The sequence below is a fragment of the Mustela lutreola genome, chromosome 9 (assembly GCF_030435805.1).
Source record: "Mustela lutreola isolate mMusLut2 chromosome 9, mMusLut2.pri, whole genome shotgun sequence".
Classification (NCBI taxonomy): domain Eukaryota; kingdom Metazoa; phylum Chordata; class Mammalia; order Carnivora; family Mustelidae; genus Mustela; species Mustela lutreola.
In genome coordinates this window covers 73,477,022-73,489,155 of record NC_081298.1, presented here as the reverse complement: position 1 = coordinate 73,489,155, position 12,134 = coordinate 73,477,022, and the positions used below count along the sequence as shown (strand labels likewise).

The following is a 12,134-nucleotide window of genomic DNA, read 5'->3' as shown; positions in this document are numbered from 1 at the left end:
TTAATTCTGACAATAAACATGTATTACTTTTATATTCAAAGAGTATTTTTTACATAACCAGGGATGTGCAACAACTAGAACATTCATATATTGCTGATGGCAATGCATAATGGTGCAGCCACTTTGGAAAACAGTTCGGCACCTTCTAATAAAGTTAAACATACATTTACCATACGACCCAGCAATCCTGCTCATAGGTATTCACACAAGATAAAAAAATGTTCTCTCTCTCCCTCTCATATGCACACACACATGCATGTACACATGCTTACACACCGCCATCACCACCACAAATGTTTAAAGCAGTTTTTTTAATTATTACAAAAACAGGAAACAAACTACATGTCCTTCAATGGTGAATGGGTCTGCTCTGGTGCATCCATACAATGGAATACCGCTCAGCAATAAAAAAAAAAAAACAATGAATTATTGATATATACAACATGATGGAAGACTGTCAAATGCATTAAACTGTGTGAAAGCAGTCAGATTCAAGAAGTTGCATAATACATAATTGCATTGCTATAACGTTTTGGAAGAGGCAAAATTATAGGAACATAACTGATCAAAACAGAGGAGGACCAAATCAAGGGCTGCTGAGTAATCAAAAGAATTGACCAAGATGGATTCTATGTAGTTCATTGAGAACCAAGAGGGAACAAAATCTGAGAACCATTAGAGAAGCCACAGGCAGAATTCACTGACTCTGAATATAGAAGCAAAGATAGCACAGTCTATTCTAGAATCATAAACCCAAAAGGACACACGAACCTTCACATTGTTCACTTGTACCATGGAACATTCTTTAGATTGCAAGTGATCAAGACCAACTCTGGCTTGAGTAAGCCACATAGAGAAGAAAAATGGTGGTGAGGAGCTATTAGGATTCTGAATAACTCACTAGAGGGAACCTCTCATGTGCCTTGAAAATCTTCACCATTGCTGTGGCAGCAAATTTCAATCAGCTGGAGACAGGTGCAACTGGACATCATCTGGCCCAGCCTTGCAGACCTCTCATTTCCTGTGCTGGGTCTCCTCACTCACTGGGCACTCATTCAGCATGTAAGCCATTAAGTAGGGAGTTAACCCCATGGAAACACATCTGACCAATAGGAATAGTAGTCCATGACTAAATGTTTCCTCTTCTTTCCCATTCAGAGCAACAGTTCTGAGATCCATTTTGATAGTCTCCTAAATCAAGTGTTTGGCATTAAGTAACCAGTCGCAGTGGCCAACTCAACAACTTATCTTTGTATTGATTAACTTTCTTCCCCGTTTCATTACTTGATGTCACAAACTCTCTAAACTCATTATCAAAGATGCCATCTACAGGCTAGGCTTCATCTCAGTCTTTGCTTCCTGAGGAACCCAGATGAAGATAAGCAGACCTTGGGAAGGATCCATTATAGCTCTGGACATTTCAGCTATAGAAATTTATGGACTATCTCTTAAGGGTGATAGCATCAATGGATTCAGCTCTAATCAACTTCTAACCACTTCCCAGGAGACCGTCTAATTCACCAGAATTAGGTTACATGCATATTCTGGGGTCAGAGCACATGGAACCCCATGCTCTAATATCAACAGAATCACTTGGATTGGGGAAGGGGCAGTTTTCCAAAGACTACAAGCGATAATTTAGGAACATTTTGTTATCTAGTCACAATTCACCTTTGGATTGTGTTAACATTTTTTTTTTTTTTGTGCCCAGTGTTCCAAAATTCATTGTTTATGCACCACACCCAGTGCTCCATGAAATATGTGCCCTCAATACCCACCATATCTTATAAAAAAAAAAAAAAAGATAAAAAAAGTTTTGAAAAGTTTTGTGCATTGTGTCAGAAGTGTAAGTTTCTTTTCTCTAAGGAGTCAGTATACCATAGCAATTGTTAAGATAGCCAGGTTCATTTTTCCCTCATTTTAATTTTCTCTCTCTCCAGGTTAATATCCAACACGGGTATTAAGCACTTGCCAGCTGTTCACAAGATTCAATCTCTCCAAAAGGTTCTACTGTAAGTTTTTCCTTGAGACTTGACCTACTCAGTAGATGTCTTGCCCAATGGCCTCAGGGCCTGTAATATGCATTATTTGATGTATATCCGCCAAGGAGGTCACTCTGGGTAAGCAGAGGAGGAAGGAAGGCAAACAGGAAGGATCCTTGGGTTTTACAGGAAAGCCAGCTAAGCTCAGTTTGAAGACAGCAGCCTCCTCAAAAAGACCATTATCAACAGAGGAGTCTCCTTTCTTCACCACTCAGTGCTTAATATACCTCCCTCCTAAAACTACACCCCTCACCCCAGACTTGCACCACCCTCGCCTCTTCCCTCCTGAATTCTCATATTACCCCGGGCATAAAGAAACCAGCTGACAAGTTCACACTGTTAGCAAGATAATCTATTTGCCTTTTCTCAAGACATCTGCATTTTCAAAGAGGAGGAAAAAAGACAGTGTGTAATGCCATGTTTACTTTCAATAGTGAGATTGTAAGAATCTGGACAGAACCAAAAGGAAATGGTAAAGAAGGGGTATAGAGAGCTAAGGAAAAGGGGAAAGAAAGGGGAGAGGGGGAGGGAGGGGAAAAGATCTCTCAACATTTCTCAAATTGTTCTAGGCAGTTTACTATACCTATATACAGTGTATTTGTTAAATCTGACCATAGGGAAGCTTCATGGGAGCATGAGGGACATAATCTAAAAAAAATTAAAAAAAAAAAAAAAAAAAAAAAAAAAAAAAAAAAAAAAGATTTTCTCCATTGCTCCATTCAGGAAAAGAAAAATCAATGATAAAACTTTTCTGTGACCCAAGGGGAACAGAAGGAAGTAAACTGGCTGGAAGAGGGGGACTGAAATGGGAGGAAGCTGAAGGTCCAAGTACGATGAATGGAGAAGTTCCATATGTAGGTAAAAGGTCAGTGTGACTGGCTTTGTCACAGTGAGCAGGCAAGGATAATAAAGGAACGTATCAGAATCTTAACACGCTGAAATTAGCTACGAAAATGTCCAGACACAAGAGAAGAGGAGAAACTGTCAGCAATTTCATTTTTAGGAACGGATATACTGAAGATAAACTCAATGTCATTTATTTCCCTAACTTTGAACTCATCATCTTTCAGAACACTAACCGTTCCAACACTGCCTCAGCTAAAGACCATATCTTGCCCAGGAAGCTAAGCATGTGGAGGTTATAGGAGTGGAGGTGGCATAAAGACCTAATATATTTGTACTTTCTTCTAGAGACATTCAAGATAATATCAACATCCACACAGTTGAAAGAAATTCTTTCATGGGACTGAGTTATGAAAGTATGATTTTGTAAGTAAAGAAAAAACTCCAATGGAGTAACATTTGGTTTCTGATTTAATCATCTCTCATAACAGGATGCTCCTTTTGTGTTTGGGTAACTTTGGCATGACACCATTTAAATTTCTCTCTGCTTCAGTATTTTTCTCTCATTCCCCATCTTTACATTTCAGAATCACAACATGGAGTCATGTTAATAATTTATGATTCTGTGGTGCGATTCAAATATTTAAAATTGCTCTTTGAATGATGCTCTCCTGCAATGCAACATCTGTTCTGAAGGACAGAATAACTCATGCATCAATAAAGCTAGTTATTGCCTGGCAAGGCTTTTGTTGCCCAAAGAAAAAGACCAAGGAGGAGGCTGAATTCGGAAGATATTCCCTCATAACCATGCCAAGCAGCTCCTGTTCAACCCCATGCTGGGCGTAAGATGACTTCTCTTTTTCTTGGAACAATTACATTTTTTAATGAGCTTGAGTTAGTCCCTCTTATTTTGAGGAATGTTTTCAAATGCACTCTGTGCCAATAATGGACTACTTCATCATCATTCATACTAGTAGTCTGTGTGACAGTTCATCCACTGCCCAAGATGGCTAAGAAAGAGAAAGCTTGGGGCTACCCAGGTGTTGGCAGGGTCTACAAAGTTAGGGAAACAGAATGGCATTTGGGAAACTGGTAACCACCATTACATCTTTAGGAAAAGCATTTTATCCTTCCAGTTCACAAACTGTTGCATTTTTTGAAAAATATACCAGTGTGTGTGTTTAAAATATGCCATTACATAAAAAGGTAAGTTCCAGCCAAGGAAGAATTTCAGTCATTTTCAAAGCAGTAACATGGTTCAGAGACTACCCAGCAGTACAAAAAAGAAAAGAGGGAGGGGGAAGAAACAGTAGAGATGAGGACATGCTGAAGATTAAAGCTAAGCACAGCATTTGATGTAAATTAATTAGAGAGAACAATAGGAAAGGTTTCAAAGAGACTAGCAGAGGCAATGCAAGTATGAAGGAAAAAAAAATTTTAAATCAAAGGCATGTATTCAGTACATAGTATTAGAACAAAAATTTTAACTAATACCTACTCCTTCTCTTTAATACACTCATGATATTCAGAATTTATGTGCACCTGTATTAGAATGAGTCAATGGGGTAGAGGAAATATGAAAGAAGGGGAAAACAAAAGAAATGAATTAAAATATAAACAGAATGAAAAGTATACAAAATAAAGGCAATTATCCTAAGAGGACAGAAGGAATAATTTACTCTGACTGGCCTGTAACATGAGGGTTGAAGGAACAGTTAAAGAAGGGAAAGGTGGCTGAGAAAGAAGGTTGTGTCTAAGATGGGGCTTTAACAGGTAAATGGGATATAGCCAGGCAAAAGGCAAGGAGAGGAAACAATCATCAAGTTTATGGAGGTTAAAAAAAGAGGGGGGAGGTGGAGAAAGAGTTTGGGGGAAAGAGGGAATACCTGAGTAACATCAGCTCGCCAGGTTAGAGCACGAATGACAGTGCACGGATTGCCAGGCTACATTATGGAAGGAGACTAGTGATAAATGCCATCAGGTGTACCTAGCCATCCTGTGCATCTTTAAATCTTGCTCTAAACATCTTTAAATATAGTGATTCTAAGTTACTTCATGTTACCATGTGGCAAATCTATTAACAGAGTATTTTATAAAAATACATCATTAAGTAGGAGTCTACAGATATCCTCACAGTTTTCTACTTTGACACACATTCTTTTTGTCCAGATCACAAGACAAAATCACAAGAGGGCAAGGATCCTGATCTAAAGAGGCCTTACCTCTCCCCGGGTGAAGGCAAACCTGAGGAAATAAGAACTTAGGACACAGCTTCACAAACCCAAGCCTACCAAGGAAATGTGCAGATCGTGGCTGTTCTTCTCGGGCTTGTGTTCATGGACACTATGTGGCCCCCCGAAATTTAGAACACACTCTCCCGGAGAGGAGAGCTTTCTTAACGGTCAATACTTCTCAGACCCATCTCTGAAGGATAAATTCACTTTTGTGAGAACAAAATCTATTTTTCTTGACCTCAGATGGTCCTTAATCTATAGATAATGGAATCAGAAAATCCCTGAAGACAGTTTAAGACTCCAGGTGTTCTAGTTGGGGTGACCCATCTGGATGCAGGGGCATCTTTTCCCACTAGGAACACCCAAGTATGCTCAGAAAAAGCAGCACGGCTAAAATGGCACAGAGGACCGAAAGAGTTTTCTGTGCACTGGTACTTTCCAAAATCTTAAGACCCTTCTCTAAAAAATATTTTATATGTATAATAATAATAATAATAATAATAATGGATTATCAGAAACTAGGCTAGTGACTCAGAGGAAAATGAGCAATAAAGGTCCACCATTTCCCACCCCATCTGAGCCCTTTCCCACGCCCGCCCTGCAACCATAGGGCCTGAATAGGGGAAAAAAACTAGCTATGACCAACCAAAAGAACAGCCTCAATTCAGAAAAAAATAAAATGAGCTTTTAAGTGTATCAGCTCCCACCATGTCCCAGCCATAGGAGAGGCTCACTCCATGTGCATTTCCTCCTTTTCTTAGTTGGGTTCCATCTCACTTGCCTGCCCCAGCTTCTGGAGCCTCCCGAACCTCTACTGAGGCCACAAACACATGAAGAGGAAAGAAAACCATGATCCAGTTATTCTTTAGCTGATGCTTTGCCCAGTTTGTCCTGGTCACTGTGGACGTCGTCATCATCATCAGGCTTTAAAACCAGCACTATATCTCTTAAGAGACTAAGAGTGTACATAATAAATGTCAGCTTCTCTCTGATAGTAGTTTGAATGCTATAGCCTAATGTAAACCCCAAGGCCGGAGTTCTAGACATCATTCGTGTATGTGTGTGTGTAATGATCCACTGCTGACACCAAAAACTTCCACCCCTCCCTGTAGGATGGTGTCTGTTGTTTGAGAAGGATCCATGAAGACAAAAGTCTACTTAGGAATTCTTCTAAATCCATCTGTATATTATTTCATCATAGCAAGATCTATTTGCAGGAAATTTATGTACAGAAAAATCTAGTCTACAGAAACATAGGTGGAGCCCACCCAGATTTACCCACACCTTTGTGTTAGATGAAGGGTCAGCCAAATCCAGCCCATGAACTGTACTGCTTTGTACAAGTGAACATTTTGATGACAGGGAACACTGACACTGAACCTAATTAAGCAAGATGGTATCCTGCCCAGAAAAAAACAAAACAAAACAAAACATGCTTTTCAATAGACATCTATTATTTAAAAAATCAGTATTCTATTTTTAGTTTGGTCAAAACCTTTGTCAACATTGCTTCACACATACCTATATAAAATATCTATGTAGTATTCTCCGTTCTGTCTCTTGGCCCATGAAACCTAAAATGGCTTTTCTGGCCTTTTACGGAGAAGTTTGCCAATCCCTGGGGTTGACTGAAAATCCCAGGAAACTACATCCCACAGATTAGCGGCAGCTGTCGCACCAACTCACTACCAGGGACAGGCTGACAAAGCCGTGAGCAGGAGGGATAGCTGGGGTCCAGGCAGGTAGTTGCAAGGTCAGTGGGAGTGGAGGCGCACGGCAACTCCTTGCCATCAGAACCCACTGACTGGCTGCTGATGTTTTAGAAAGGTTTGCTTGTTCCTGTCTGGATCTCTTTATGTAAACTGGTTTTCGGGAGGAAGAAAAAAAACATACGGTTACTGTCCTGTGATTGTGTTTCTAGCTACCCATCGCAAGCCAGGAAATACGAGTCTGCAACACGCAGGAGCCTCTCGGGGTCAGCTTTTCAAACACTGTTACTTGTAAACCCACTGAGCCTGACAAGGAAAAGAACCTGACAACAAATCAAGAGCAGGTGGTCAAAGGCTCTTCGGGCTAAGCTCTCCCGACCTTGGATTTTGTTTTTGTTTTCAGATCCATCCAGGAGCACAGCAGTGCGGAGCTGTCCGCCCAAGGTGTCCTTGGTCTCCCCTAACCTGCTCACTGTCCTTTGCACAATCAGCTTGACGGTTCCACATCCAGCCCCCTTCAACCGCAGAGGCCCCTCCTGTTCCCACTCACACTACTGCGCCCTGCCACAGCCCACAGTCTCCGTAATTGATTTCTCTTCCTTTCTGGCTTAACCCAGAGCCACCTCCACAAACCTCCAATAACCAGGTCCCTGTGGGTCACAGGAGATGTTCAGGTTGTCCGACAGCTTAATTAGATCACCTTTTGATGACAAGCAGGCCTGCTGCTATGAGTGAGCATGGGTGAGAAGCTTAAGGCCTTAGAGAAAGGATATAAAATGTTCTTTGTCTTATAAACACTTGTCTAATAATTGCATGATTTCGGTCCTTCAGGATGGGAAAGATCTTTGTCTCATGCCCCCATGGTACCATCTCTATGCACTAATGATGTGCACGAAGACTGTATAGGATCCAGGTGGTAGGCCTAAATGTGCCCTTTCAAAACGAATTTTTCCCCTCTGGATATGTAATACACGCACATAATGCAAACTTCAAACATCACATGAGGTCACACGGTGATAAATCAGCCTCCCTCCCACTCCTGTCCCTGAGCCTTATTGGTGGCATTTTATTTATGCCAATAATCTGCAATGTCTGACCTTGCCCCAGTGCTTCCAATAATGAAACCCCTGTATTGTTTGCATCCGACATTATTGTTTTTTTAATGGGCCTTTTATTTCAGATGGCTGAATAAGAATGGCATTCAAGAAATACACAACTGTGCATTCAATGGAACCCAACTAGATGAGCTGTAAGTAGCCCTGCCTACTCTTCCAGGCCATTTAGAGGGAAATGGCTCTTACAACAGTGATATTTACGTGGCTTTTTGTCTCCCTTCTTCTCTCCTTAACTCCATCCCCAGGAATCTAAGTGATAACAATAATTTGGAAGAATTGCCTAAAGATGTTTTCCACGGAGCCTCTGGACCAGTCATTCTGTAAGTAGCTTCCCCTGTTTCCATGTGCTAGAGATTAACATGTCCAAGTCAGAGGTCAACTTTCTCCAATTCAAAGACGCTTCCCATATAGGGTTGGCAATTAAGGTCAGTCTTGACCTGCGTCATCTACAAAGACTTCCAGGGACAATTTTAGACTGATCTATATCCTGACTTTCAATAACATAACGGCAACTAATATATAATGTGCACTAGCCAAGTCCCAGGCAGTGTTTTAAAAGCTTAAGAGGCATTTCTAATTTAATTTTCATAAAACCTCTGTGGTAGGAGCTATTGTTCTCATTGTAGAGAACAAAAAACTGGCTTCCATGGAGGGATGTTAACTAACTCATCCCAAGTCATGCAAATTTGGGAGCATATATTTAACACCAAACTGGTCTGACTCGAAGCACAGGTTCTTAACCACTCTGCCATACCTTTCTCCCCTGGAAGGGGAAGCACAGGTCTCCTCCTTCACCTTCAATGTCTGGGAGTATGTTCCCCTGAGAGATCCCCAAACACACTTATTTTTGGATCCTCTTTGCCTCGATTGAAATCTCCTGGGGCACCCCTCCCTCTGGTGCTGCTTCCTCACCTCTGTCTCCCATTCTCTTCTCATGGGCCCCTGACCTTCCAGTAGGGTCAGGCCAGCTGCCACCACTTCCCTGACCACCTTAGCCAACAGAGAATTCTTCCTCCTGTGACTTCTATAGCCTTCATGGTGACAGGGACCCCACTCTCCAAGATTTTTTTTTTTTTAATGTGTTTTCCTGGGCTGTTGGCAAGGCCTACTCCATCTACTGATGAAATATATTGCAGGAAGGAAGGAATCAAGAAGGAAGAAGTTAGATGTAAGAAGAATTAGTGAGCACAGAAATAGACATATGGGAAAAAATCAAGTTTTAGTAGATGATCCATCCATGGTCTGCCCAAGGTCATTTGAGGCATTTGAGAGCCACTGGACTCCACCTTGTATTTGGCAATCAATATAGGCTCCCACATGTGGTTCCCTCTCTCCTTCCCTCCTATCTGTCAACATCACTTTTCCCTTTCATTCAAAAGTTTATCTTCTCCTTCAGGTTGGAACGTAATGTATCTCTAGAACTAGACACACCCTATATGGTAGAGAAGAAACTCCACCAATGGTTACTATTGATGATAGAGCATGTTTGACCCATAGACAGGATTCTGCCTCTTTGAAAAGTACGATTATTCTAGTATGCCTGCCTTCAGATGGACAATATATGCAATAGAAGGAAGTGTCAGCATGATTAAAGCAGAGAAGCCAGAGCAGACTACCTTAAGACCATTCCTTCACCTCCCTAAGCCTTGGTCTTCTCACAGAATGTATTCTCCTAAGACAGTCAGACAATTACTAAATATACACATTAATACAACAGCTCATGATGTGCGCTACGAAGAACCAGGTAGTTCCCATGCATAATAGAGAGTGCCAGGCATATGGTCCATATGCTCTAATATACCAAGGACTTAGACAAACAGACTTCGAGACAGAGCTGTTCATGTCTCTGACCACAAGAGCAGTTTGTCTGTTTCCCTTACCTGAGAGTCCTAAGGATTTTGAATGTTCCTAAAAAGGCACCTCTGTCTGTTATGGCAAAACGTCGTCTGTGAGGGGACACCTTTCCCTTTGTTACTTGTACTGAGTATACTATTAAAGCATAGCTCCTTAACGCACTCTGCAACCAAGAACATGTGAGTTGGACTAGATCCTCAACTAGCTCATTATCCAGGAACCCAAAATCAGAATTTTAAAGGGACCTGATGGACATCAGACTGCCACTGTAAGTAGCAGAGCTTGGACCAAGAATGGGTCTTCTGCCTTAAATTCCACGGATTCCCACTATATCATGTTGTCTAAAGCACATAAATATGTCTAATCAAACATCTTAATGTTATACAGTTGTCTGCGAACTAAAAGATGGGCGGGGGGGATAATTGTAAGCCCCAGACTCCCAGCCTAAGTACACCAGTAAATGATAAGGACACACAGCACAGAAGCACATCTCCTACAGGAGCATAGGCAGGTCCCAGGCTGAGGCATGGCACCACATGCTCATCTGAGCATCTAATGGAGAACACGGACATGACTCCCTCAGCTGGTCCTGCCACGTATGCCAGCAGGAAGAGGGAGGTCACCATCACAAGCAGCTCACAGGGTCCTCAAGTTACGGGTGCATTTTTCAACCCTTTTACCACAGGAACAGATCTGGCCAGAATAAAGTGAATAACATTTACAGAAAATCCAAAGGAATTATGAAGCACTTACCATGACTTAAAAGGGTAGAGGGTGGTAATACATTCCCACATCTTTTCATTACAATGCATGAGGATATATGTGCAAGAGCCTGGCCAAAAGCCCAGCCTGTGATTGCTAGTCTCCTTCTCCTCTCCCGAGGGCCAAGAGGATTGATCACCTCAACATGAGCCTCCCTTCTTTCTGGGGCTTTCGGGTTAGTCTGTAGATGTCCTTCCAGTCTGTTTGCTCAGCTAGGATTCTATGGCCTATTCTATCTCTTACTCCTACAACCTGATGTGCCAACCTCAGCCAGACCCTGACCTGAGATCTCCTTGCTGGGGTGTGTGCAGAGAAGGAGCCCACCCCAGGTGCTATGGGTTGATGAGTAGGAAGAAGGCAGACTGTGAAGACTGCTTTGCACAGTAGATGCTCGGGCTAGCACTTTGACTGTGCATTGGTGCAGATTCCCATTCCCCCAAATAAGCCTGTTATATGGATGTTTGCATGCAGGAGGTTGACTGGGGAATGCTACTGGAGTATGTGAGAAGTACCTGCTGGGAATAGAATCAGGCTAAAAAGAAAGTTAAACTGCAATGCATTTGCAACAGAAGCCCCAGCTAATCCCATGGGAGTTGTGAAATTAAGATGGCCCTTCAAAGTTGTACTGAATTAAGGCAAGGGGATAGTCCCCCTCCTCAACAATCACATGATGCTGACTGATGGAGGCAAATCATGGCTAAGTCAGAAGTCCATTCCAGAGAAGAGCTCAGCTACGAGCAGCTCAGCTGGGAGTGGTTCCAAGCTTGATTATGCATCACAATCACCAGTCATGCTTATAAAACCCTGGAATGTGGATCCCTACCCCCCAGAGTCATACTTATCAGGTCAGGAATGGGCCTGAGAAGCTCCATCTCTAATAATTTGCATAGATAAAGCTGCTGTTGCTGGTCCAGAAAGTTCACCTAGGATCACTGCACTAGAACCAAGTCTGAAAACTGGGAAGCTTCCTCCGGTCTCCAGGGTAGCTCCTCCACAAGCTAACTAGGGAGAATCTTCCTCTCCAACAAGCTCAGCCCTTTGTCCCCAGTACTTGCATGCAGAGGATTCCAAGAGAGTGAAGTGAAAGGTGCCCAACCAATGGTAACTCCTTTAATGAAGGCAAAAAATTTTAGATGAGTGAAAAACAGAATCTCTGAATACCAAAGGATGCAAGAGTGAGATGTTCCACTGCAAAAAGAAACAGATGTGGAGAAAGTCAGGAGCATACATGCATGTGCCTCTGAGTTTCAAAGGAGAAGGCTAGCATCTTCGTTTTCCCCTCCAGAGTCTTGGCCTTGAACATCAGTGGCCAGCTCAGTTCTCACCTGATATTCTAAAGTCACTCAAGTTTTGGGGTGTGTTTGTGTGTGTTAAGCAATCAAGCAATTGCTGTTTCCTTGGGAAACTGTTTCCTATGGGGAAAATTTAATGCATTGCCTTTGTAGGCTGGAGCTAGTACAATCATATTCTGATGGTTTATCAAATTGATTTGGCTATAGCTCAGATTCATTTGATAGTTCAGATTCAAACACTGAGTTATTTGTATAAGAATGATTCTCTTCCATTACCAGTGTA

At 42.0% G+C, this 12,134-nt stretch overlaps 1 protein-coding gene across 1 annotated transcript in view; it reads left to right on the top strand.

Annotated features, from left to right (window-relative positions):
• The window catches only part of FSHR (follicle stimulating hormone receptor), a 163,010-nt gene that overhangs the window by 138,186 nt on the left and 12,690 nt on the right, over positions 1-12,134 (top strand). Inside the window, exons 5-8 of the mRNA XM_059134768.1 lie at positions 1,941-2,012; positions 3,234-3,311; positions 8,009-8,077; positions 8,189-8,263. Coding sequence (XP_058990751.1) covers positions 1,941-2,012; positions 3,234-3,311; positions 8,009-8,077; positions 8,189-8,263 — 294 coding nt within the window. The remainder of the gene's footprint in view (positions 1-1,940; positions 2,013-3,233; positions 3,312-8,008; positions 8,078-8,188; positions 8,264-12,134) is intronic.